The sequence below is a fragment of the Channa argus genome, chromosome 2 (genome assembly GCF_033026475.1).
Source record: "Channa argus isolate prfri chromosome 2, Channa argus male v1.0, whole genome shotgun sequence".
NCBI lineage: Eukaryota > Metazoa > Chordata > Actinopteri > Anabantiformes > Channidae > Channa > Channa argus.
In genome coordinates, this window is record NC_090198.1 from 24404633 (window position 1) to 24431493 (window position 26861).

The 26861-nt window shown below is 37.7% G+C and overlaps 2 protein-coding genes across 2 annotated transcripts; both read left to right on the top strand.

The window, feature by feature from the left end:
- Positions 1-475: 475 nt before the first annotated feature.
- LOC137104807 (calretinin-like) lies at positions 476-13043 on the top strand. The gene is made up of 11 exons (XM_067486540.1): positions 476-683; positions 6549-6625; positions 7988-8077; positions 8366-8446; positions 9956-10012; positions 10389-10466; positions 11024-11079; positions 11173-11212; positions 11927-11980; positions 12630-12701; positions 12892-13043. Exons 1-11 carry the CDS (start codon positions 590-592, stop codon positions 13006-13008), a joined length of 816 nt encoding a protein of 271 aa, XP_067342641.1. The 5' UTR covers positions 476-589; the 3' UTR covers positions 13009-13043.
- A 4289-nt stretch (positions 13044-17332) lies between these two features.
- Positions 17333-26697, top strand: got2b (glutamic-oxaloacetic transaminase 2b, mitochondrial). The gene is made up of 10 exons (XM_067486528.1): positions 17333-17492; positions 20172-20328; positions 20745-20873; positions 20967-21026; positions 21106-21267; positions 21953-22057; positions 22343-22493; positions 22943-23108; positions 23291-23441; positions 25450-26697. The coding sequence occupies exons 1-10, from the start codon at positions 17410-17412 to the stop codon at positions 25570-25572; spliced, it is 1287 nt and encodes a 428-aa protein (XP_067342629.1). The 5' UTR covers positions 17333-17409; the 3' UTR covers positions 25573-26697.
- The last annotated feature ends 164 nt before the right edge of the window (positions 26698-26861 follow it).

Consider the following 26861-nt stretch of genomic DNA (forward strand, 5'->3'; position numbering starts at 1 on the left):
AATGTCCATTATTAGCTCATTAAAAATGAGCTAATATTTTCTATGGAATTGTAAAATTTCTAAATTTCAACATTTGGAATGTTGTTTATGTTCTATTGTGAATAAACTATGGGTTGATGAGATTTGCAAATCATTGCATTTATTGCAATCATTGACAATCATTCTGGCTTTATTCGAGTTTTATTTTATTTATTTTATTTGAACAAGCAGGTCACTCCGGTGAAGGATCAAATCCTGGATGGAGTTTCTCTTCATAGAACAGGCAGAGTTACAAGAGGTATAATAATCCTGGAATCAAACTAGCAGCATGGTCTTTAGTTAATGGTAATTCGTATCTAAAGTCTAGAAGAGCCCTCCTCCCCATCCTCCCCCTCCTATAACCCTCCGATAATTGCTATCATGCAGCAGCTGCCTGCAGGCTCCTCATGTCAGAGACGCCCCGTGTGGTGGTCAGGAGAAGCGCGGACGCCACGGGGGCTTTAAAAGCCCCCACTGAGGAGGAGCTGTCCTCAATATAACGGAGCTCCACACCGGGGAAAGTTTACTTCCAACTATTGCTGTCGACTTAACAGAGGGAGAAACAGCAGAGATGGCAACCGAAGCACAGCAGCCGCCCCCCCTGCACCTGGCTGAGCTCACCGCGGCGCAGTTCATGGACATCTGGAAACATTTCGACGCAGATGGTGAGTGCGCTCCGGTGTCCACCAGTCTGACTATTACAACAGCGGGATTAGTTAATTCATAAATTAGTGTTTATCCCGAGCTACAAATGATCACAACGGTGTATCATTAAAAAAAGTTAGAAATTAGAAAAAGCTTTTAACAGTTTTGTTTATTACACAATTAAGTGCTGATGCGAAATAACTTAGGTAATTTTCTTTTTAACAATCCAATGATATCAGCAACATAGCAACATTAACATTTTCATTCATCATTAACTGTTGAAACTGTTAAAAGAGGGAAAGAATGGGAGCATGAAACAGAGAGGAGATGCAGAGTAGGGAGGAAAGAGATTCGGGGTGGGTTTGGGGTGTGTGTGTGTGTGTGTGTGTGTGTGTGGGGGGGGGGGGTGTTGATGGAGGAGAGATGGGGTGTTTTCTGCTGGAGTTTGTTGGGTGGAGCTTCTGAGTCTGAGAGCTTACTGGGAATAAACTGAAGGGATGGATGAGTGTGTGTGTGTGTGTGTGTGGATAAGTGCAATGTGAGGACATTTTAGCCTTTCCACACAACTTTAAATGACTGTTTAAGGGTTAAGACAGCATCCTCTGTATTTAAACAACTAACGTGGATAAAGAAAAACTTCACCAAAAGCCTTCAACAAGAAAAAAAATGGGAGAAACTTAAGGAAGAACATCACAGGAGGAATCCCTCTTCCAGGAGGGACAGACATTCAGTATATGTCGTGAGACACAGTACATTTACATTGTGGACACTGTGGGAGCAGTATTGGTTTTAGACATGCAGCAATGAGCCACTAACAGCAAGGAACTGGGCTTATGATTAGGGTTTGGGATAGGAGCTAGGAAATACATTCTGGTAAAGTGTCCTCTGCACTTCAGATAGACTGGACATAAATATAATTCATATATTTAAAGTTGACATACCCCTTATGCAGGTTGAACGACGCCTGTTAGTTTAGGTGATGCTGTAGTGGGTTAAGGTGGAGCTGAACTGATTAACTTTTCTTTGTATCTAAATATTTTGGTAAAGTTAAAGTACTTTAAAACTGTATGTGCATTCAGTACTTGAATAAATGTAGAATTGTCTGGCATTTTGTCATTGTCCTGTTCACTATGAGCCACTCCTGGTTTAGGGATTTTAATGTTACAAGTTCAACTCGAGGATTATTTTCTAAAGCCATTCGGAACCCCCCCGACCTCTATTGTTAAACCCTTACCCATCCAATAAACTCACAATTTCATCCAACAGTACAGTTTGATTCTCAGAGCAGGTCCACTGCAAACCACTGTCGTGTTTCCTACCAACAGTCAGTGTGGCTTGTTTTTATTATTGTCATTTCAGAAGTTAGTTTTGAAAGAATTATTTGGGTTGTAGATCAGGAATCTCAATTTTTATGACTGTTAACAGAGGATTTAAACACTTTTTCGAGGAAACATTGACTCTTTTGTTGTAAACTCAGGGGCCTCAGATGATCAACAACCACTGAACCTAAAACATTAAGGTGTGACTTTGATATTTCATTTAAAAATGAATTTTACATCAGAACTTTTGTCAAAGTGATCAACAGAGGTGTAGCCAAATGAAGACACCACCAGAGTTTCAATGACAAACTGATCAATAACTAATTTGTCCTGAACTTATCTGCAGACCCTTTAAGGGATCTCAGTGTTAGGTGCTTGGCATCACACTGGTGGTGATGAGGATGAAGAAAGCTGGTTCTGGTTCTTTAGCCCAAGTTGGTGATCTTCATGTATTAACTTACTGTCAGGTAACAGAGGAGAGAAATTAACCAGTGATGTTAGAAAACCCTGATGAGTATTTACAATCTTTTCCTGTGCCAGTAGTTGTTTAGTCGCCATTTTTGTTTTGATTGGAAACAGAGTTATGGCTTTTGAAATAAATGAAAATCCTTTTTAATCAACTAATGTGCTGAATGTTTTCAGATAGTGGGATCTCTAGAGATACAGTACCTTTGGAACATAAGTGTTTTTCAAAAAACCTGATGGGATTTCAAACGTAACGAACCATCAACCATCTTGTTAGAGAATGAAGACGTCAGTTAGTACATGAGATGTACTAACGTTAAAAGCATTTCATTGTCAATGTCAGTTATTCTTATTTTTGAAGCAACGATGGAAAATGTTTTTTGTATTATTTTGTCGTGCCATTTGCTTTGCTATTGTGTGGGGAAAAATGCTCCTGCATTATGACAGAAATGTGCACACATATGAAGAAAAGCCCAACCCTCCTAGTTGAAGAAAATCTCATGTAGACACGTATGACTAGTGACGAACCCGATCCAACAAACCTCACAATTTTAGTTACTTCTCTGTTTGTCGGAGCCAGAAAGTGGCTGTAGATTAGTGGGTTTACTGGTAAAATAAATCACAGAAATGGTCCCACTCCCAGTAAACACACACAGAGGGTGGACAATCATCCACCCACTCACTGTAAAGTTGTCTGTGTTTGGAGACTCTGTGCATTATTGTTCGTTAAAACACCATCATGGCAGCAACAGGTTGTTTTCTGGACTACAGCTGCAGGGCAGATGTGACTGAGTGGACTGTACCTCCAACTGACTGCAGAGAAAACTAGGAGTCCATTTTAAGCTGGGTGCCCACCGGCAGGTTCAAATCCAAAGAATGGAGCATGTTTTCCTCTTAATCAGGAATAAAGTGAGTCCTATTTAACTAAAGAGTGATTCTGCACCTGCCATGAGCTCAGTCACCTTTTCGAAGAGAAGGTGTGACCTTTGTCGTTGTGAGTTAGTAACCTAGGTTGTTTCTAAGGTGCCGCTCAGCAATCATCAGTTGAGCTGTGTTGAAACTGTTTTGGGAGAGACAGGGCTGCATCTGCTCAGTGTGCAGTGGTGCGCTCTGTGTGGCAGCTGAGACTTGTATTGCAACTTAACTCTGGCAGTGAGTCCCAATGGACTGAGAACACAGATACTTATGCGGGCTTTGCTACAAGTCACGGGATTTGAACACGCTCAGGCTTCATTGCAGATTATTAGTTCTTGAGATACTCTGTACTGTATTTAATGACCTGTTTCACTTGTGTATTATGTAACAGCCAAATCCTCTAGAGGCGGCGTGTCATTTGTCAGATGAAAAGGTTAGTTGAGGCAGACTTTTTGCAAAAAATCAACAAACAAAAAATCTGATTAAAAATCAGTTTCTTACACTCAACAATGTGTAAACAGCAGTTATCCATTCATCCAAAGCTGCTGCTGTGCCATGAATCAAACCTAATGATGGTTGTCAGCTACCAACAATCACATTGTTATACAGGACCTGATATTCATTGACCGAGAATCAAATGGTCATACGGGGGATTTTTACTCCTCTGTGCTAAAACATTCACTTTAATAGTCAACGCTGATCTGTTCTATATAGCAGACATTAGATCTTGTCTTGATTTTTATGGCTCATGCTTATTCTTTATATTCTAACATGACAACAAGTGCAACGTGCCAAATTGTCAGTGTCCAGTATTTAATAATGTGCTGAATTGCAAACCTATGTTTGTGTGCACTGAGCAAAATCAGCTGATTCATCTCTCCTGGAAGTGTTTGCTGGGGGGAAATAAATTGTTCACAATTCGAATAAAAGCATTGCATTGTCAATGTCATTGTCAGTTATTCTTATTTTTGAAGCAACCATGGAAAAAAAAAATTTTTTTTTGGGGGGGGGGGGGGGGGGGGGAGTGACATTTGCTTTGCTATTGTTTTGGGGGGGAAATGCTCCTGCATCATATTTAGGGAGAGTGTATCATTTGTAAAGTATGTAAAATATTAGATATTTCACATCTTTTATATTTGAATCTAAGCTTAAAGAGGCCATATTGTATCTACAGCTTTGTCTTACATCTATTCTGGGGCTCTATTGAAATAGTTTTGAATAATTTACAACCCAAAAAAAACCTTACTATTCTAATAGACCCTAATGCAGTCATTTTTCTGAAATAGTTTGTTTTAAATATTCTCTCTCTCACCCCATGTTCACTTTGTTCTGCTTGCAGAAGCCTAATGGTGGGCCAAGAAGAGTGGTGAGCCATGAGTATAACATGACAGTGGGTGGGTGTGGCTGTGTATTTTCTAGGTCTGCAGACCCCAAACGGGGGTCTGTTTATTGACTGACAACATTGATATATAGGACTGTTAAGAGCATTTTGTGAAGGTCCAGAGAAAGTCTCTTGGAGCAGAGGCTTGTGATAAAATCTAGAGCAGTAAGCGACAAATTGTGTGATTTCTTCCGTGTTCAGCTCACATCCTTGAACATTAGCATCGTTTAATATTAACACCCACCATCACCATAACAGTTGAGTATCTGTGAAAAATGAGTGAAAAATATGAAAAAAGAAAAAAAAGCTTGTGGCCTCTTTGACTAAATTGTAATAATGGATGAAACAATTAAAATAATGTAAATTAATGTCTTTCTAATATCTACATTGATGCTTGTTAACAGAAGACACAGGAAAAATATTGCTTAAAGTTTAGGTTTCTATCCATTTTCTTCTGTGTGACATAGTTCCATAATTTCTGTCACCAGGCTCACTTTTGTTTAACTTGTCTTTTAACCACTGTGGACTTCTGCAAAAAGCAAATTTTTCATCTAGATTTTTCCATAAATCAATTAGTTCTGTCGCAGATATTGTATAACAGTTTTAATGAGTTAAATTCTTGATGATCTCATACCTCACATTACTCTAAGAGACAATTTAAAAGAGATTGTTTGATGAATAATGGTTGATGCACCCATAACTCAGTCTGAATGTTAATTCATGGTAGGAAACCATTAGATGTTAATCTGAGTAATTAATGTCAAATAAAATTGAAGTGAAAATGAACAACAGCTTTCACTGAGCCTGTTCAGCATTTGATTTTTGTTCCTGCAGTGATTTGCTTAGACCCAAAACACCAGATTGACCAAAGGCACAGATGGTGACATGAATCACCTACAGTTTAAAATACAGTCTGCAAATAAAACTGGACCCGGGCATTGGAGTATGGGGGGGGGATCAGAAAGCAAAAAAGATGAGAGGATAAGAGATTAAGAGATGAAGCGGCGAGCTGTATGATTCTCTGCATTTTGTCTGTGCATTCCGAATTGATATATCAATTTGATTAGCATATATTTTGGTAATGATAAAAGCTCCTCAATTCCTGCTTGATAGACAGATGGGACTCATTCTTATCATTATAAAGAGAACATTCAATGCCATATATGCCACCCCGTGACTTACAGGCAAACCAATGGAGTAAATTATTGTATTAAATCATCCCAGGTCATGTGACTGTCATAAGATGTGCAAATCCAGAGACACTCAGGGACAGAATGCCCCAATAAGCATCAATCTGACTGCCCACTTTCATCCTCTTAGGCAAGAAAATGCTCATTATACTGCTTACACTCCAACTGACTCTTGTAGTCAGTTTTTCTTTTATGCTTCAGCTGATCACAGTGTTTCCAGACTCTCCGCTGCAGCTAAATGTCAGTTTAGCCTGAGATGGCTGCATAGGAATGTAAATACGAGCTATTCTGTACACATGATGAAGTTGAATTGTGTTTTCACTTCAAATTTTCACGTCAAATAAAGGATGTCAGTTGTGTAGAGATCATATAATGTGTTATTAGAACCACAGACTTCTCTCAGGACATAAATATCGAGGAAACAGAGTTGTTTACTTGGACGACTCAAAGTTTGGTGGCTGTTCCAAAATTAAGGGTCCCCCAGTGACTTTTAATCTTTCATCAGCATCTTAGTTTTTAATCAGACCTTTGAACATTCAACAAAGCTTCGGGCAACTTAAAAGCTTGAAAACATTGTTTGTGCCAAACCAATGTAGCTGCTCTGGCGCTCCACAGGAAATGGCTTTATCGAGGGGAAAGAGCTGGAAAACTTCTTCCGAGAGCTGGAGAAGGCGAGACGAGGAGCTGGCATGGTAAGTCAAGTAGCAAAGCTTTGAAAGTGGCAACAGGGATAATAGTGAATACATCACATGACTAAATAAAACAAGGATGAATTTTCCAGGCGAATCTAAAACTAAGATATGAAGGTCTACAGATTTGTTTTGTCTCTGGTTACCTATTCTAATATTTGTGCCTCAAACCATGGTTATGAAGCAGTTTTTCATACATTTTCATACCAAATGATTTGAAGCATTAGACATAAGAAAATTATATTTATATATTTCAGTAAATGTTTTGCTAAATATTTCTTGATAGGACACAAGGTCCTCTCACCTTTTGTACAAAACTGTGATGTTGCTAATTAGTACAGTAGTATACTGTATATGCAGTAACATCAGAAAGTATAAAAAAAATATATAAAAAAAAGAGGAATTTTTGCTGATCAATCCACACACTATAACTCATAATAATAAAGTGAAAACATAACATTTAAAATAATTTGGCAGACTTATTAAAAAATTACAAAACTCAAATCACTAATTTACTTAAGTGCTCAGACCCTTAAATCAGTACTTAACCTCCTGGACGCATATTCAGGTCAGTTTGCACCATTTACTTTGCAGTTTGCAGGCAATTGAAGCAACGACATAACTGGTTTAGAAAAGACTTAATCTAAGCTCAAAGTTAAACGCCTGTGACCAACATCATCAACAGAGTCTCTCAAAGACAAACTGTGATTACCGCTTTCTCTCTTCTTTACAAGGCTGTTCCTTTTAGTGATCATCTGTTTCTGTCTCACTCTGTCTTTTAGATCTGCATCCCTCCTCTGCACATCCCCAAACCATCTTAGTCTCACTTCTCTCACTTTGTCTCCATTGTACCATCTTCAATTCTAACACCTCCAGCCCTGCCTTATGTCTTTTTTGTCAGTGCAACAATCTCCAGGCCAAACAACATGGCTGGTCTCACTACCAGGACTAGTTTAAAGTAATCTTTACAAACAGGTGTGTGGCAGTGAGGCAGAACCTAATAACATAATGCTTACAGCTGGAGAGGGAATGTAGGTCAGGAAACTAAGGCAAACAGAGCAAGGGTCAAAATAGAAAGGCCAAAAACACAGATTATGACACATTTGGCACTAATTAGAGCTTAGAGTCTTAGTTAAGTCTCTACCAGCCTCTTACATTTGGATTTAACCAGTTTAACGCATTAATGAACAACAAAGTAAATGTGCACAAGGTGAAGAAATCTGAAAACTTTGCCGCTGCACATGTACAAGCTGCTGGAGATAAGCCTGACTTGACTTGCATGTTTTAGTCTAATCCGAGTGCAAATTTGAATAAATGTCTGCATATTTATATGCTTCTTTAATCAGTGACTTCATGTGATTGCAGGATCCCTCTCATGCTGCTTTCAAAGAAAAAATGAAAGAGTTCATGAGCAAGTTTGACAAAAATGCTGATGGAAGAATTGAGATGTCAGAGGTGAGAACTAACGACTGCTTCTAGTTCCTCCTGTACCGGTGTAATGGTTAAAATAAAATACAATACATGTACTGTATATCCATGGGGGCATGTTTTAACCCTCAATGTTTTTGCATATCGTCCTCTTTTCTCTGCCTCTGTCTTTATGTTCCCTGTGAACATGTATCAAACATGTCAAAGACATCTCAAATACAGCAACTGCATGTATTTTTAAAGTTGTTTAAATAGCAGATATAAAATATAAAGATCGATATGGTATAATCCTTCTGTCTCTCGTCCTCTCTCCAGTTGGCTCAGATTCTGCCCACAGAGGAAAACTTCCTGCTCTGCTTCAGAGAGTATGTGAGATCCAGTGCTGAATTCATGGCAGTAAGTTTGTATACATCCAACTGTTTACAGTAAATACGCGTTTTTTCATCTCATTTATCTTTCACGACATGCAGAGATAATATATTATGTATGAGGCTGTATATTAGGTCTGCTCTCACACTCATAAACTGTTTAATTCTAAATAGTCTGTTGAAGTTTCAAAGAGAAACTCCCTCAGTGATGAACCGATAATCTTCACTGGGCTGTGAAATTTCTAACAAAATGCCTGAAGATAATGGCGCCATCACAGTTTGTCCTGTGGGACACATGTTCAGCTGTCCTGTGATTCTGTTTGTTTCCCTGCCATTTTAGGATGCCTATTTCATGGAGACTTAAAATCATTGTAAATGCTTAACATTTGAGTTTTTCAAATGTATTATGCTTAAACCTATATTGCATACAAATCTCAGTCTAAAAGAGCTGTCAGCAAGATAAGCTGTTATCACTAATAACACATTTTTAATGAGAAAACAATATTCTCACCACATTTCTGTATCAATTAAAACACAATATATTGTAATTACGAGACAGAAAACAATTAGTCATTGATGATCTATGATTGAATTTACCTGCACACACTCACATTACTATTGCTATTATTATTATTAGTAGTAATATTTGTAAAGACTAATTTCATACAAATAGAAGTGACATATATTAAACAGATTTAGCTAATACCTTATTTCCCTCTGCAGTCTCTGGGCATATAAACACAAAACACAAGCAGAGTAGATAAAAATTCAAAGTAAAATGATGCATTCAGTAATATTTATTAATTAACCTAATAAGATAAACACAATGTGTGAATACTGTGTGAAATTAGTTTTAAGAGTTCTAGGTTTTTAAATAATTTTCTGGCATCAGGGGAAAAAAATCCTTCAACGACTCAAATGAAAAAGCAGATTGTACAACAACAGAGCTTCTCTTACACTCTCTCCTAATAGTCAAAGTTGATGCTTGGGTGATTAGTTCCTTAGTGAGGTTTTTCCGGCAGTGGAGGTGCAGGATTATGAGTTAATTTAAACACCCGCTTTATATCTGTCCACAGGGTTACATTTACAATCATTTGCATGTTGTATAAACATTACCATGCATTTACTTTGTAGAACACGATGATGTTACTGTTGTGTGGACTTTTAAGGTTTATTTTTAAAATGACTCAGCTGGTTTTAAAGAAGTATTACTTGGCCTGAACCCAAGATGAAAGCAGGAGCTGAGAAGAGCTGAATGTTCAGGCTGCTATTCTCAGACACCCATACATTATGAATGGGCCGCAGCTTTCTGCAGGGGAAAGGCAGTGTGTGCTGGAGGGATTTGGGTATTCATCTTTGAGAAGGGCTCTGAGAAAATCCATATTTACACAATGTCCGATGACACCCACAAACGACTGTCATTGGTATTCGGTGTGGTCTTTTTATTTGTAAATCTGATCATATACAGATAAAAATCTTTGAATTGTGAATCCTGTGTTTTTGCTCATCACTGACACACGTCACTTTGTCCCCACAGGCCTGGCGGAAGTATGACACTGATCGTAGTGGATACATTGAGTCAAATGAGCTGAAGGTAAAACACAATATGCCAAAGTGTGCAATAAAGTTAATTACATGTACAGTTGTACACTTACTGTTCTTTTATCGGATTCATGACATTTTCTGTCCTGTGAAAAACAATTTGAACAAAGGGATAATTAGGTAAATTAATGATTAGAAATAAATTTGTAAAAAGTGTAAAGACTAGATCCTATTCATGCAAATCTGTTCTTGTTTTCATCAGTTGCAGGTGTATGATTTCAAAACAAAGGAGAGAAAAGTAAAAAAACATAAAGTTCACACTCTAATGCAGAAAACCAACCTCTTATCAACAAATACATACAGGACATAAAAATAAATGGGGCACTTGCTTCCACATCCTGAGTTGTGTACATTTTCTCTCTCTTCAGGGTTTCCTGTCAGACCTGCTGAAGAAAGCTAACAGAAACTATGATGACAAGAAGCTCAATGAGTACACAAAGACCATTGTGAGCATCAAAACACACAGAACAACCCCGTGTCCTTTACTCTGCAAAGCAAAAATGATGACTGCAACACTCAAGACTTTAAAGTGTTTGACTCGACTTTGAAGTCTGACTATTCACTAAAGAAGAACCGACATTGTTTTAATATTAGTATTACAGTGACTCTTCTACTTACAGCCAAACTTAAAGTTCACAGTTGTGTTTATATAAAACATGTTCTCTGACTCCACAATTCTCAGTATCTCTAAGATTTAACATGACTGTGTAATATTAACATCAGCAACTTTATGCCCAGATGTAACACTTGACTGCCACAGCTTTACGAAATGTTGCTGAAATAACGTCCTCAAAGGCTTGGCATTTAATATCCTGAAGTGCTGACACATGACTTCTGTTGCCACTAGCATCAGTCAACCATCTGTGGGTTGAACCCACTGAAGTGCTGCATTTAAGCTCACTTGATCTTTATCGTATAATGCTGTACTGTATGTGTGTATATAAGTAGTCGATGAAAATATTTAGTGACAGATATAAATGCCCTGTTAATCTCCTCTGTGCAGTTGTTGATGTTTGATCTTAATGGAGACGGTAAACTCGGCCTTTCTGAGATGGCGAGGTGAGTGGGAGCTGGGTTTCTCTGCGTAAAAGCTTCATTGTCAAACTTTTTTAATGGATGATTATAAGGCTCTCCCCTTTTGTTTTGACACAGGCTCTTGCCAGTCCAAGAAAATTTCCTGCTGACGTTTCAGGTAAGATTTTATTTAAGATTTCATTTACACTGGTTCATCCACAGGTTGTATTGACATGAAACAGTGTTTTGAGTCACTAAAGCTTTGAGTCCTGTCACTCCTGCCTCATTGATCTCTGATGTAGAGGAGTCAGACACTGAACATTCGGAGCAGTGTAGTACAACATTACAAGGGGATTATTTGTACTGAATGGACATGGCACTGACACAGATGTGTATTTCATTCTGTTAACTCCCTCAGGGTTTAAATCTTACAGTATATAGTTTGATATACTGTAGTCATCGTGTGTTTAGGAACTTGAAGATTCTATAAAATAAATTTAATGATTACGTTCGTTTTTTTCTAATAAAAAGCAAAAGTTTTGAATCTAAAATATTACAGTGTGTACATTAGTAAGAGGAACTTGAGAAAATACATAACCACTATCTATACCATGCTGATGCCTAAAAGTTCAATATCTAAGTTAATCCAAACAGATCACACACATTTATTTTGCCATGTACAGCATTTTCCTGTGCTGGCTTGCAAGAGCAGATCACCAATTTCTTTCTGACAGAGGATTAGTTGGTATGTTCAGGATTAACTCAACCCCAGTCCCAGTTATCATAATCTGCATGGATTAATATCAGTTCTGGAACTGTTGGGGTTTTTATCGCTCTCTAGAAACAACCGTCAGCTTCTAATATTCTTTACTGTGCTCTCTCTTTTACACAGGGCATCAGGCTCTCGGTTAAAGAATTTGACTCCATCTTCACCTTCTACGATAAGGTTAAAGATCACGTTTCTGTTCATTCTGTTGTGTGTGTGTGTGTTCCTCTATCATACCATCATGTGTCTATTGAAGAGTCTACAGCCATGCCGGATCTGTGAGATTGAGTTGAATGCTCTTTTCAGTGTGACCTGGAATATCTGCTGTAAATTTCAATCCATCCCATAGTTGTGCAGCTATTTCTCCTTGAGCAACAAATATAAAGCTCATGGTGGCACCAGAGCATCTATTATTTGGCATTTACCTTAATCATTATCCAAGAGGTTGACATTGGTGGTTTTAGGTGAACTATCATGGAGAATTTTAGACGATTGCCAGGAAAGTTAGTACAGACTTTCATGTTCTCCTTGGGATGGTTTTTACTGACCTTAGTGATAATCTGAATTTTTCTGTAGAGCCATAATCAGCTGCTCCTTGTGTTTAGTTAGTGTTAACATGCTAACCTAAGTATTATACCAGCTAGACCACTACATGTCAGCAACATGATAACCATTGACAAGTTCAAAATTGTATATAATATTTTTTTTTAGTATGTAGCACAAAGTACTACAATGCCTGAACAGCTCGAGTCTAGTTTGTGCAATAAGTATGTTTAGGAAACACCTTTATATCTAAATTGTAAACCTCCTTTGTTGTCTCGTTCACCAGGATGGAAGTGGGTACATTGATGAGCAGGAGCTGGATGCTTTGCTGAAGGACCTCTGTGACAAGAACAGGATGGTAATGAATAATTAGCCTACTGATTGATCAGGCCAGGTTACTTTTCTACTTGCTAAACATAGAGCTGAGCTGAAATAGCAGTGTACCGTAAGTAGCTGCACAGTCTCTGCATTGTGTCTTTGTAACACATGCAGACAACTTTGTGCCCACTGACTGTGTTTTTCCCCCAAACTCCTCTGCATGTTAACAGGATGTGGACTCAAAAGGGCTGGGGGATTACAAGAAGAGCATCATGGCTCTGTCTGATGGAGGGAAACTCTATCGCACTGAGCTGGAGATTGTCCTCTGCCGGGACTCCATGCTGTGACATCCTTGCTTGGGACTCTGCCATCTTCCCCTACACCTCCTGATGTAACCTGGTGCATGTGTGACCTGTAACCTCACTATACCACCTATAGTGAAAACAAAAGTGCTCCTGAAAACACGAAGTGTAGCCTACCGCTGGCCCTGTCGTTTTACATTAGCTGTACAGCCCTCTGAGGTTTTTTTACATGCTGTTCTAAAGTGAGATAGCAAATAGTAGAATAATATATTGTATATTTATTTATTTGACTTCCCATTTTTAATTTGCATTTGTATTTTTACATTCATCCAATGTTTCTCTCCTGCTGAATTTAAAAGGACAACTGCTGTTCTGTAGCATCTATTTGTTTACTGTATTTATTTATATTTAATTTAATAAGATTTATTTTATTTGATGAGGGTTGTACTATTCTATTAAAGATAAATCTGAGAGAATGAATAAATATAATCTTAAACTTAAACTTTGGTCTCTTGCATTAAAAAGTCAGAACTTTTTCTGAACTTTTTCAGGATGTTTTGTCTCATCTCAGTTGTCAGAGTAATAATTTCCCTGCCATTACAGAAAAAGGTTTGTTTATTCTCTAAAAGAAAATTATTTCACCCTACTCTTGAGTTTTGTGTGGTTGCAGCTAGATGCTCTGAGCAAACGTGTTTTCTCTAGAGTGCTTCACCTCCTAATCCACTGGTAACACAAAGAGCGGTGCAGAGAAACCTTGTGCTGCTCATGGCAAAAAGTCTCTGATGCCCCTGTGGCACTTTGAGGATAAATGAACAGAGTAGGACAAGTTAAGAGACCAGGGACATCAAAAATACAGCAGGATGATTTTCTCACTTTTGCCAACATGTACACAAATCTGCCAAAATCCAACATGACAACAAAAGATTTGCACTTTTAAATAATTGAAATGTGCCTGTATCTGAGCTTCCAAAATTCACCCCAGTATAGCACTTAGTCTGTCACTTATATGTGAATGGCAACATATTTATATATGTATATATATATATATATATATATATATATATATATATATACAACAAACAACAAAAAGAAGCGTCTCTAGCTTACTTTTCCTTTCCTTTTCTAAAGGACCCCATATTTCAGCATTATGGACCAGTCTACCTCCCATCAATTAATCATCAGCTCTTTCATCTTTAATTAAACTCCGTATCATTAAAGCACACTCCATCACACACATCATAACTGCAAACATGCACACTCACTCATGCACAAATACAACACATTGCTCACTCCTTATGGTGAAACTTCATTGTTAGGCACATGTGAGAATACAAATACACACACTGAAATACACAGGAGCGCACAGTGAAACATGCACTAGTTAACTGCTGACAACGAAAAAAAGAGAATTACCTCCGCTCTGATTCCTTTACACACATCAGTACCACTCAAAGAGAAGAATGACACACAGAAGTGACACACACAGATGATATTCTGTCTGTTATTTACACTGTGTATGGCTGCAAACATACACACACACAAAACACGCACAGAGGATAGTACGCACAGTATAATCAAATTTTGATTTTGTTTTGTTAAAGACGTTAGTGTGGTGTGGTGTATTCTGTGGCTTTCCCAAATAGCCACAGATTAGACAAACTATGAAAATACTGGTGCTCAGTTTAAAACACTGTAACTCTGCACTGAAAGCACCCACAGGTAACAGACATAAATCAGGCCATTATACTAATATTCCACATAATCATCATCATCATCATTATCTTGTCATCAATGCATCAGGCTGTGATCAATAACTTTAGTAGTTTATTCCTTTTATTGATGGGTCCTAACTGTGACAATGTTCAGGGTTGTTTTCTAAGTTATGATTGTTGTTACTGTCATTTGTCACCCTACAAAACAGAGCAAACATTAAAGAAATCTTTGTCTTTGAGAGAATGTTTATTTTTTCCTTTCATAAACTACAGAAATAATCAACAATACAATCCATATTAACATTTACATGGCATAATACACAAGAAAGAATTCATAATAAACAATAAATGTGCCTACATAAGACAACATTTATCATAATTATTGTTTTTACAACATGATGGCCCTTAGGGGCGAAACAACTCATATTGAAATCAAACACAAACTCATTACAGCAGCTTTCCAAAAGCTTTTTAAAAAAATAATGTTTGAGACTTTTTTACACACTTGGATCTCTGCTCACATTGAGGTGGACTGTAAAAACTGCTCGGTAAATTATTTGTTGTACTAATTCAAGGCTGAATTAAAGCTCTCTGTATTCCCTGTATTAAATTGCAACAAAAAGTAGTAATATGTATTATTTACTATGTTTTAACATTTTGCTATCTTGTATACTCCGGTTTACTCCCACAGTCCAAAGACATGCCGTTTAGGTTAGTTAGTGATTGTAAATTCCCTGTAGGTGTGAATATGATAATGAATGCTTATGTCTGTGCATGTCTCTCTGTGTTGGATCTGAAATAGACGGATGACCTGTCCATGATTTACACCACTGATTTTATGTATTTTGTTATTATATCATTGCTTCAGTCTTATTTACTTTTTAATCTTTTACATGCAGTTTGACACAATGGATTACCAGCCAGGTCTCCTGTACCGAAGACCAGAGAGCTCAGTTAACCCCCAAAATGGATGTAAATTTTGGAGTTTAGCTCTTTGCGTTAGTTTTGTTCACACTGTGCAACATGTCATTAAAGGAGCCTGTTAAAACCTATATGGTTGCCTTTACAGGCTTTAGAAAACATCTTTAAAACACAACTTCTCTATTATTCCTTTTTTGCTGTTCCAATTTTGTAATGCTTCTTTCAGCTTTGCTGTGTTTGCTTGTTAGATCCCTAAACTTCCTACTCCTTCTCATTATATTCCACTGACAACAGTTCCTTCAAGTGAAGTTGTAATGTAGACAGATCAACATAGCACAGAGTTTTTGAGACAGTAGTGGTTAAATTAGAAATGTAGAATCCAAAATCTGTTCTGTTCTGGCTTTATAGTAAAAATGTACCTTAGTAACATTTAGATCACATATTAACTTAGATGGAAAAATTTATAGTAATACAAAAAGACCAAATGCTTAAAAACAAAACAAAAAAACAAACTACAAAGCCATGATGTATTTGCATGTTTCATAAATGTTTTTAAACATATGAGTGTTCTTTTTGACATGATTTGGAAATTATAATTATAATTATAATTGTTGGAATTATCTCTTTCGCACACTGACAGTCTAACATGTATGTCCTGTTCTGTCCCTCTGTTAGTTTGCCAATGAGTCGTTTGAAAAGGCTGCACGAAAACATTTCATGGACTTCCAAGCTCTGTTGTGTGAGGCTCTCCCAGGCTGCACAGACTGAGTGATGGTGAGGTCACTGGTTTTGTAAACTTGCATGTATCTGAAAGAAAGAAAAAACTTGCCTGCTGTTTCCCTTGATAAAGCACTTATTGCAGTAGCCCCTTAACATCAGACAAATGGACACACTCAGTGACAGAGAAATGGAGAGAATCACATTGTTTAACTAAAAGAAAACTGCATGAACAATTTCAGTAGCTGAAGTAATGTACAGACTTTGTTGATTGCAGGTGTTTTTATAGGTTGCAAGTTCCAGTTTTTTTCAATCATTCTTTGTTTTCATATCAGAACTGCAACAGCTTCACATCAAATGGTGAGATTTGTGGACTCAAATGTAGAGGACTCCATCTGGTGGGAGACTGGAGGTACCGGTACTTGGTCAAACATAATATAGTAATCGCTGAAGGCAGTTCTTAATAGTGTATGCATCAAAAAAACATTTTTCTGCAATAAGTCAGGTGCAATTTAACATTTCAGTTTCTGTTAACTACAGACACTGAGGGGTCCAAAAGGATGTCAGGGCCCCTGGCCTTTACCTGCAAAATCTTACAGAAACAAGGTGAACAAAATAGGGGAGAGAGAAAAAAGTGCAAAATGACCACAAAGATAAATCATTTGACCATAAAGAGATGCAAAACTGTCACAAAAACATGCAAAACTCTAGGAACAGACATAAGTCCACAATACCTTACGATGAAAAATGTCATAGCCAAAAGGCCACAGCCTACATGGGTGCAAGTTTTGTCCTTATTTTCTCTTAAATTACTATGGGAGTCTAGCTCCTGTAGAATTTGTAGGTGAGCTCCGATCTCTGCACAATGTCATACGCTCTCTGTGCCTAACGAACTTTAATATTATATAAACAGACACTTAATCTTTAAATATAATAGGTGGAATGTCATAGACTACAGAAGGTGATCTACGTCACTGCGTCCTCGTTTGACGAGCTGACGTCAGCTCGTACGTGGGAGAGCGTAGCGTCTTGGTTCTGCTTGCCCTTCTCATCCGTTCACGTCCTGCAAGGCTCACCTCCCAGACGCAGCACAAAAATGGCTCTGCTTAAGTCTAACAAGGTTGTTTACTGTCTGGGGAAAATTTCACCGTCCCTGGGAGTTTTGTCCACCCGCAGCAGGTAAACACGTTTAATCTGCTCATCCCCAACGGAAATAAATCTAAAGTTGTCTTGGTAACTTAACGTTAGCGGCGTGCTGATAGCTGATAGTTTTGCCAGAAAGCTTGACTAGAAAACTACGATGTTACATGGAGGTCTGTGGTCAACGGTTCTCCCAACCAGCAGGATTAAGTTGGGGGCCTCCTTATTCTTTGATTTCCTTTGCCATGTTAGCTGGTTAGCTAGCACAGATAGGGGTCAAATTGGTTAAATAGGCCCCGACATTCCGCATGGGGTTAACGTTAGCTTCTGTGGTTTTAAATTAGGATCCGCACCTTTATGAATCCGTATCATCGCAGTTAAGCACCTGTTGTTCCAGACATCCACGCTTATCTGCACAAGTTGACCTTAGAGGTTAACTTGATACCGCGACATGTGAAGTTTGCTAAATGAAAGTCACGTTGTGGCGTGTCAGTATCACGACTTCGCCGGTGTGTTGGTAAAAAATGATAGTCCAGTGATGTTTGGTTCATTATTAATTATTTGCTTATATTAATGTGTCTATGTGGTGACATCGGTTTGACGACGTTTTTTTTTTTAAAGGCAATTTTCTTAAAGATTTACAAGATCGCGATACCTTTAGTGGTCAATCCCACGCACAGTTTGAGCTAAGAGACTTGTAGGTGGGGAATTGTACCAACTGATTGGCTAACGTGTCCCGCCTTTGATTGTTGATTGGTTGTCGTGTTCCGCCTTTGATTGTTGATTGGTTGTCGTGTTCCGCCTTTGATTGCTCATTGCGGTGAAGCAGTGTCTGGTTGGAGGGCAACCTACTGTAGACCTGATGCAGTATTTTGTTTTAAAATAATTTACATCTTTTTGTAAAGAAAATTGAATTTCTGTACGTGATAGAAGCTTGAATGAACCGAGATCTCTTTTCATACAAGCTTCTGTCTTTGTATGTGTAACGGGTTCGAATTTGCTAGTCGAGTGCTTTTTTCCGGTTTGAGTTTTTTGCTTTTGTCTCATGTTTAAACACATTAGTCTGGTTTCCAGGAATGATTAAATAACAAAAACTGTAATTTTTAAAAGTTTACTATAAAAGGTTAACTGTTTGGAGACACATTTGTAAGGCCAACAATCCTGCACTGTAAGACCTTTGGTCTATTGATCACTCATAATTTGCCAGTCACTGTTATTTTCATAGACAGAAGCTGCTCAAAGGTTTTGTGTGCTTGCACACTGCAAGCCTAATAAGATCAGTGGAGCTGAAATGTTCATTTATATGTGGCATTTAAGTTCTAGGATTTTTCAGTTCTGCTGTATGAGGTAAAATAATCCCAACTTTTTTTTTAAGTTAAAATTATAAAATGTCATTAAAACGAATCTTCATGGCAGGGATAGGGAGACAGGTCAAAACTGAGGGAAAGAACAAACCTAGCCCAGAGTCCACAAGACCTGACAATGTATTAATTAGGAAGTTGCAATAGCAACATGTACATACACAGCACATAAGCATCACAAACTGTAGCCTCAAAACTACATGTCATTGAAACATTATGAGCAATAAAAGCTTCATAAAAGTCTTCATCTCTTGTTTTTCAAATGTTTGACTGTTTGCCTGTAATTTCAAAGTATCAGGATCAAACAATCTGTAATACAACCAAGCAACCAAGTGTGAGGCTTGACTCAGCAGCCAATTCACACTACTTAATTTTCATGCAGTAAACATTTGTTTCAAACGTCAGTCACCATATAATAAAGTCTTGTGATCTTTTTTGAATTATTAGTAGAGGATGTGAGACTCTTGCCCTTTGCAAAGTGTTCAGTCCTAAATTTAGCCGCAAAGTTTAGAGGATTTACAAAGTAGAAGAAACCTGAGATGTTAGCAGCAGTGCAGTGTAGGTCACAATTTTCAATAGAGCTTTATCAAGCAGTTGTCTGATAGAATGTGTCTAAAGTACAAAAGACAATTAGATTAGCAACAATCCATTATGGCGTAATAGCCCGATTTGCTGAAGTTGGCTTTAGTTTTCAATTAGAAGCTAAATTTCAAACTCTTGTAATGTAGGCATTAACCTTTATTCACGATTTCTTCACCTAAGCAGTCCAGACACTAGAGTTATGCAGTTTTTCTAGTACTGAATATAGTAAAGATGATGAACAAGATTAAAGTAAAAACTGAACAAGCCACTGACAAGATAAATAAGATTTTTTTTTGTTTGTTTTTTTAAATATCATTACAAAGCACAGGCATCAAGGTACATCAAATCTGCACAGTTAGTAATAATTTTATTACATGATATTCATCATTTCTCATACTTTTCATTATGTTGAGAATGAGTGACTGTGGGAGCAATTTCAGAAACTGTTTTTCAGAGCCAGATTACCTCTTTTGTTTTTAGACTCTGAACCTTCTCAATGGAGAATAAATATTTTGTTTGCCCTGTGCACACCGAGCATGTGGTACTCTTGTCTGTCATTGTCGAAACATGAACACTTGGTCCACAGTACGTTATGATTGCTGTAACATCAGTGTCAAATACGACCATTGAATGGTCTAAGGGGTATTGGTGTTGAATTTGATGAGGGAAGCAGTAGCTGTTAATTGAGTGTAGTGGTTACAAATGAACTTTTACCTTTCTCCATTGTTCATAGTCCCATCTACATTGATAATCGACTCTTTTGATGTCTGTGCAGCTCATGGTGGGGTGGAGTGCAGATGGGTCCCCCTGATCCCATCCTGGGGGTGACTGAGGCCTTCAAGAGGGACACCAATCCAAAGAAAATGAACCTTGGAGTGGGAGCTTACAGGGATGACCAGGGCAAGCCCTTTGTGCTGAGCTGTGTTCGCAAGGTAAAACTGTCAGCCGGGTGTCCAGTGTATACTTTAGTACTGCGATGTGTTTTCTTGTGTCATTCAATGATGCGCAGACATTTAACAAGTTTGTGTCTAAGGGAGTAAAGCATCATATCATACTTTTACTATGATTAAGGATAAATCAGATTACTCCCTTAACAGCATGTAAATGCAGTCACTGTGTGTTTGTCCTCATGTTACATTAGCATTTTTGAACATTGTAACAATTAGTGTGGCTTGGGTTGAAAAGCATGTTAACATCTTAGGGAATTTCTGCCTTAACACCATGAAAAGATGCGTATTGCCAACAAAACATTAACTAATTAGCAGATGTTGTATTAACACAGTACGGGTAATAGGTCAAGGAAATTATAGTGGTTTTGTATTTTGATTTTAATACGTTTCTGTTATAGGCAGAAGCTTTGATTGCAGCCAAACAGCTGGATAAGGAGTACCTGCCCATCGGTGGTCTGGGGGAGTTTAACAAGGCCTGCGCTCAGCTTGCTCTTGGTGATAATAATGAGGTCTTGAAGAGCAGCAGGGTAAGTTAGAGTGTGAACTAACCCAAACTCAACAAGTTTCAAACAATTTCTGATAGTTTAGTTCATGTCACCACAGCAGATCTTTCCCAACAGAGCATCACTGTCCAGACCATCTCAGGAACCGGATCTCTGCGTATTGGAGCAAACTTTTTGGTGAGGTCCACTTGTAATGATCACTTATCACAAAGTTTTAAGTCAGGCACATTGTCTCATCAATCCTTTCCTTTCTCAGTCTCGTTTCCATGGGGGTCCGCTTGATGTGTACCTGCCCAAGCCCTCCTGGGGAAATCACACACCAATCTTCAGAGATGCTGGCATGCAACTCAAAGCGTACCGATACTATGACCCTTCCACCTGCGGCTTTGACTTCAAAGGAGCTCTCGAGGACATTTCTGTAAGAGAGGGGGACTAGTCCAGAGTGGGCAGATATGTGTAAAGATGAAAAACCTGCTAAGCTTATTTCTCAATAATTAGACTCGCTAGATCCTAAAATATTTTGATAAAGAAGTCTATTTTGGCATCTGTTCAGGTGTTGAAATAGGGCTGCACCATATATTGTTATAGCCTCGGTGTGCGCATGCACAGTATCCACATCTTAATGTCCAATATTAAGTGAGGGAAATTAATAGTAAATGGTTAATTAATGGCGCTAAATGTGACTATTTCTTAAACAAACAGGCAGACGTTATCCAAAAACGATTCCCTTTTTAACAGTACTTTCACGATGACTTAACAAATGTATTAAACCACTAGTACTAATTTCACCCGTTAAAATGACTTAGAAGAGCAGTCACAGCCCTCACCAGCTTATGTGTTTGGTGTGCTGAGGTCAGTTGCTCAGTGATGCGCATTGATAGCTCTCCTTCATTCTACTTAGTGAGGCATTTAAGGACCATACAGAGCAGGGGTCATTTGTGTATATAATGCCATAATGTGTATACAATATATAAATAGCAGAAAGGAAAAAATACTGCATTCTAAGCTTTTTTTAAATATTTTGCAACCATATTCTGAAACTGTATTATTATTATATTAGCAATATTTTAGTTTGACTTACCAAGTGTTTTCTCATGACACAGAAAATCCCAGAGCAGAGTGTGATCTTGTTGCATGCTTGTGCCCACAACCCCACTGGTGTGGATCCCAGGCCTGAGCAGTGGAAGGAAATTGCTGACATTGTGAAGGTGAGTGTTGATCAAGAAAGATCTGTAAAATATTTGGAGCTGTGTTGTGATAAAATGCCAGCATGCATTTTCTTTTCATCTCAAAATCTAAATATGATTTACAGTTTAAAAGCCACAGTTGACTTTGCACTAGGGAGCTGGCTGAGTAAAATTTGAGTAATGTCAGGGGAAACAGACTTGGGCGTTTGCGTTCACACATACAACCACCCCAGAGAGAGCCTGGAAAATATTTGTATTCCAGTACATGTCTTAAAGGGGCTTATGTGTTTCTCTTTTACTTTACAGAAAAGGAACCTGCTTCCATTCTTCGACATGGCCTATCAGGGCTTTGCTAGTGGAGACATCGATCGTGATGCCTGGGCTGTGCGCTACTTCATCGAACAGGGCCACGACATCGTGCTGTCCCAGTCTTTTGCCAAGAACATGGGACTTTATGGTCAGTCGAGTCATTACAAGTAAATAAATACGAATACAAATTTAAAACTAAGTAGGGCTACATTTTTATTTCTTTTTGTAAATGTAACCAAAAATTTTATTGAAGCAGTGCTGAATGGGGTCTGCTCAGAGTATTTCATTTAACTGACAGTCTGAATCTGACCTGTGGCTAAATGAAAACTCTAAACTTTAGTTTGTTTAACCACCATCCATTGGTAAAACCCCATCATTTATTCAAATAAAGACCTAGACTTTAAATCTTCCCAACATAATTGTTCTGAAATGTGAGACAAAACTAAAGTTGTCATTTTTGTAGTGAATGGATTTTCTATCTTCTGCACTGGCAACTTGTGTTTAAAAATCATGTTTTTAATTTAACAATCTTAGGAAAGTAATACGTTATACAAGTTTCACAGCTTTAGCACTCGGTGTGCATATTGGTTTTTACAGGTGAACGTGTGGGAGGATTCACTGTGGTGTGTAAGGATGCAGATGAGGCAAAAAGAGTGGAGTCTCAACTTAAGATCCTCATCAGGCCCATTTACTCCAACCCACCAATGAACGGTGCAAGAATTGCGACAACCATTCTCAACACACCAGATCTGCGCTCACTGTGGTATGTGTTATGAATACATACTGCATTCAACTAATTGTGTAATTTGGATTTTTACAAACACAGATCCAGAATCAATGGTCTATCTCTCATGTGCACCTAACTGATGAAGATCTATCCCAAACTCTATTTCTTGATTTGTTTTTTTTTGTTTTTTTTTTTATTTCTGCCATCACTCATCCCAGGCTGGAGGAGGTCCATGGTATGGCTAACCGCATCATTAAGATGAGGGAACAGCTGGTGGCTGGACTGAAAAAGCAGGGCTCCAGCCATAACTGGCAGCATGTCATCGACCAAATTGGGATGTTCTGCTTCACAGGCCTCAAACCTGAACAGGTACTTGCCCGCACATGTTCAGTCTTATAAACAAGCTGAATTTCACAAATTGTACCATACAGTAGCAATGAACTCTTAGTTTGACTTTTTGGGGCAAACTTTTTTGTCCTTTGAGCAGAGATTTTATCAGAAGTCTGTTTACTCTCTGTTATGCCATATTCACACAGACATTTTCTGTGTAGAGGCCATTGCCTTCCTGGGCGTTTGTTGGTTCAGTATGATTAAGGAATTTCAGTTTAAGGATTGGTCTTATGTGTTTAAAGGATAACTGACATTTTCTAAAGTAACTGTCGTGTCCACGATCAGACAATTAAAGAGGCTCTGAATCTTCGCTACTCATGTTTAAGTAGTTGTCAGCCAGTAGTCAGTATAAGCTTTTTCACCTGTGCTGTACAACTCCACTGTTGTACAAAACAGTATTAAAACCACCACAAGACCAACTCCTCAACTAGATATTTCTTCATTCTAAAATGTGTAGTGAATAAAAACATTGTCCAAACCGATGTGAAGCACCATAGCAAGAGTTTACTAGCCATAGTACAAGAAGTGCTGATTTTGGAGCATGTGGGACAATGTCTGTTTAAAATATGTCGACAAGATAAAACATTTTTCCCCATATGACACTAAATTCTGTGTTTAATGCACTTTCACATGCAAATGAACAAAAGATTAGTCTCTGGCTGCAATCTTAGATTTAATCTCCCCTTTTATAGTTAAGAAATTGTCTTGCACAAGTTCCTATACAACAGCAAATTCTTAAATTTTAAATGGATTTTAAAAAGATCTAATGTGTTAACTGGGGAGCACTGAAGGTATCAAGTAGATGGGTTTTGTTGTTGACAAAATCTAGTTGCATCCTCGTCTTGTCTTTGTGCTCAGCTATAGACTGTAGCTTTGTATTTACTGTACAGTATGTGAGGGTGCTGTATCAATGTGATATCAAACTATCGGCCAGAAAGTGGATATCTGGATTTCCTAAAATCTCAAAATTATTAATAATAAAAAAAGTACAAAAATGAAAAAGTAAAAAAAACAACAGCTTTACAAAGAATAATTAGCATATCAGTCTGGCTCACTGAATGAAGACATTGGTATGCTAAACCTTTATTGTGTGAGAAACTCTGAAAATGTATCTAAAAAGGAATTGACATATTTTTCATACATATGTGTTTGTCCCATTGTACTGCTCTAAAAGATTTAAACATTTTGTAAACCTGTTTTTAAGGTTAGTTTTTTATTTTTTCTACCTATCTTACACATTGTTATAAAGTTCAGTATAATTAATGTTGCTCTGAGAATTGCTTCAATAATAAATGGCAGCCAAATGTCGTCATTTAAAAGGCTGTAGAGAAAGTACTTTTAACCTGATCAGTATTGAGTAAAGATCAGCAGATCAACCTGAAGCCTGGTTTATTTCAGTGAAGTGCACTGTGTTGATGCACTGTACCGGAGCTTGAATACAATAACTTGAGTGATGCCTCAGAAAGGCTTCAACTAGTTTAAATGCAGTTAAAATTGGGTTGGTCTTTAAAAAAAAAAAATAGTATAAAGACAGAAATATGAGAATATTCCACCAAGAAATTTTACAAATGTAAATATAAGTATTAAGATGCTTCAGTCTTTATTAGAAGCCACCAGATTTCAATGTACTTTTTGTTTTTAAAGCTTTGGAACTTCAAATATATTTTTGGCACAAATAAAGTGAGTCTTGATTTGAGTGAGATGAAGTGTGCAGCATCAATGCTTAAGGCTACTGTCACCTTACTGTCTTTTCTACAGTATTTCCTAACTATTACAGTTCTAAACTGTTGCTGCAGTACACGAGTAATGAGTGGTTCCCCAAGGTCTCCGGCCTCTAGCATCATCTTGTCAGCAATGACATGCTCCTCCTTAGTCAGATCATACGAAAAAGCAAAATGTCACCATAATTATGAGATACAGGATAACAGATCTCTGTGGGAATGTTGATTGTTAACGTACTAATATGTGTTCATGTATTTCCCTGCAGGTTGAGCGCTTGACAAAAGAGTATTCCGTGTACATGACCAAGGATGGCAGAATTTCCATGGCAGGTGTGACCTCTGGGAACGTGGGTTACCTGGCACAAGCCATCCATGAGGTCACCAAGTAGAGGATTTCCTGCCGGAAAAGCTATTAAATGAAAGCAGCAGGATTAAGAGGAGATTTATTCATCTTCTGTTCTCTTTCTACTCTGTTCCACATGTGGAAAAAAACTCAATAATTAGCTTGACCTATTCTTGATTTGGTTTCATTTTGAGTTTGTCACAGTTGGAACAATTGCTGCTGTTAAATGGTTTCGTTTTTTGGTTACTTTTATTTTTTTTAACATTTCATTGAACAGGGTCTCCTGCCAAATTGAAAACCAATCTCCCTCTATTGACTGAGCTGATTAATTATGTTATTTATTATGTGGAATCAACTGTTGGCTGTGCATTCATGTCCTTATAAAATTGTGCGGTTTCCCTTTAGAGGGCTCGTACACTATAAAACATCAGCAAACTTACACTGGCCTGTGTTTTAGCTTTGTATGCAAGTTGAGGGCTCTGCTGCTTTGTGAAAGCCTGATGAAAATGTGACTGTTTTTATTTAAATGGTGGAGCACTTAATGAGCTCAGAGGCATTGTGGCACTTTTGATCATTGGGCTTGACTCTATCAACAAGCATCTGTCAAGTAATTGGTTCACTGTCAAGCTAATGTGTGTTCATCTAAACAATCAAGCAGTAATTCAATCTCCTTATCTCTTGTAGATATTTCACGCATCCATCCACCCATTGTATTCAGCACTTTTGCCAGTCAGATTTATGAAAGTGTCTCTAATCTAGTTTAATGCACCTTTTAACCCCCAACAAAAAAGCACACAAGCCAAAAATAGTTTAACTCAGTAAAGAGAATTAATCAATGCATGTTGCATTATGTTGTATTCCAAAATAAGGAGTATTAGTCATTTTCTACCAAAGCCCCAAATCACATTTCATATTTTTTTTTTCTTTTTTTTCAGTGACTACTTCGAATATTGTTCCATTACAAATGTCTCTGTCTGGTTAATAAAAATAAGTAGGCTATCAAATTGAACACTGGACAGTTCTGTCATATTTCAGTGGATTAATGTGTTTGACCACTTCAGTCTACTCATAATTCTAACATTTGCAGCACTTTGTATCAGTAGTTTACATTCTGACATAAAGTAATGGATTATTGGTCATGTACCCTACTGAATAAACAGATCAGAATAGAGTAACGTTTTGTAGTTTGTTTTTATGTAATGACTTGTTTCAATATGATTTTTCTTTCTCCTGTAACCTGCTAGCTAGAGGTGCTTGTGAGGCGTACATATTGTTCACATATTATTCAAAGTATGATGCAGAATGTGTCTGGATCTGCAACTTAGCTGGATCAAC

Bases quoted from the DNA above. Each gene is read 5' to 3' on its own strand.
- got2b (XM_067486528.1), top strand. From the start codon at position 17,410: ATGGCTCTGCTTAAGTCTAACAAGGTTGTTTACTGTCTGGGGAAAATT. The intron at 22,494-22,942 runs GTCAGTCGAGTC...TGGTTTTTACAG, and splicing joins CAAGAACATGGGACTTTATG to GTGAACGTGTGGGAGGATTC. The intron at 23,442-25,449 runs GTACTTGCCCGC...ATTTCCCTGCAG, and splicing joins CAGGCCTCAAACCTGAACAG to GTTGAGCGCTTGACAAAAGA.
- LOC137104807 (XM_067486540.1), top strand. From the start codon at position 590: ATGGCAACCGAAGCACAGCAGCCGCCCCCCCTGCACCTGGCTGAGCTC. The intron at 8,078-8,365 runs GTGAGAACTAAC...TCCTCTCTCCAG, and splicing joins GAAGAATTGAGATGTCAGAG to TTGGCTCAGATTCTGCCCAC. The intron at 11,213-11,926 runs GTAAGATTTTAT...TCTTTTACACAG, and splicing joins ATTTCCTGCTGACGTTTCAG to GGCATCAGGCTCTCGGTTAA.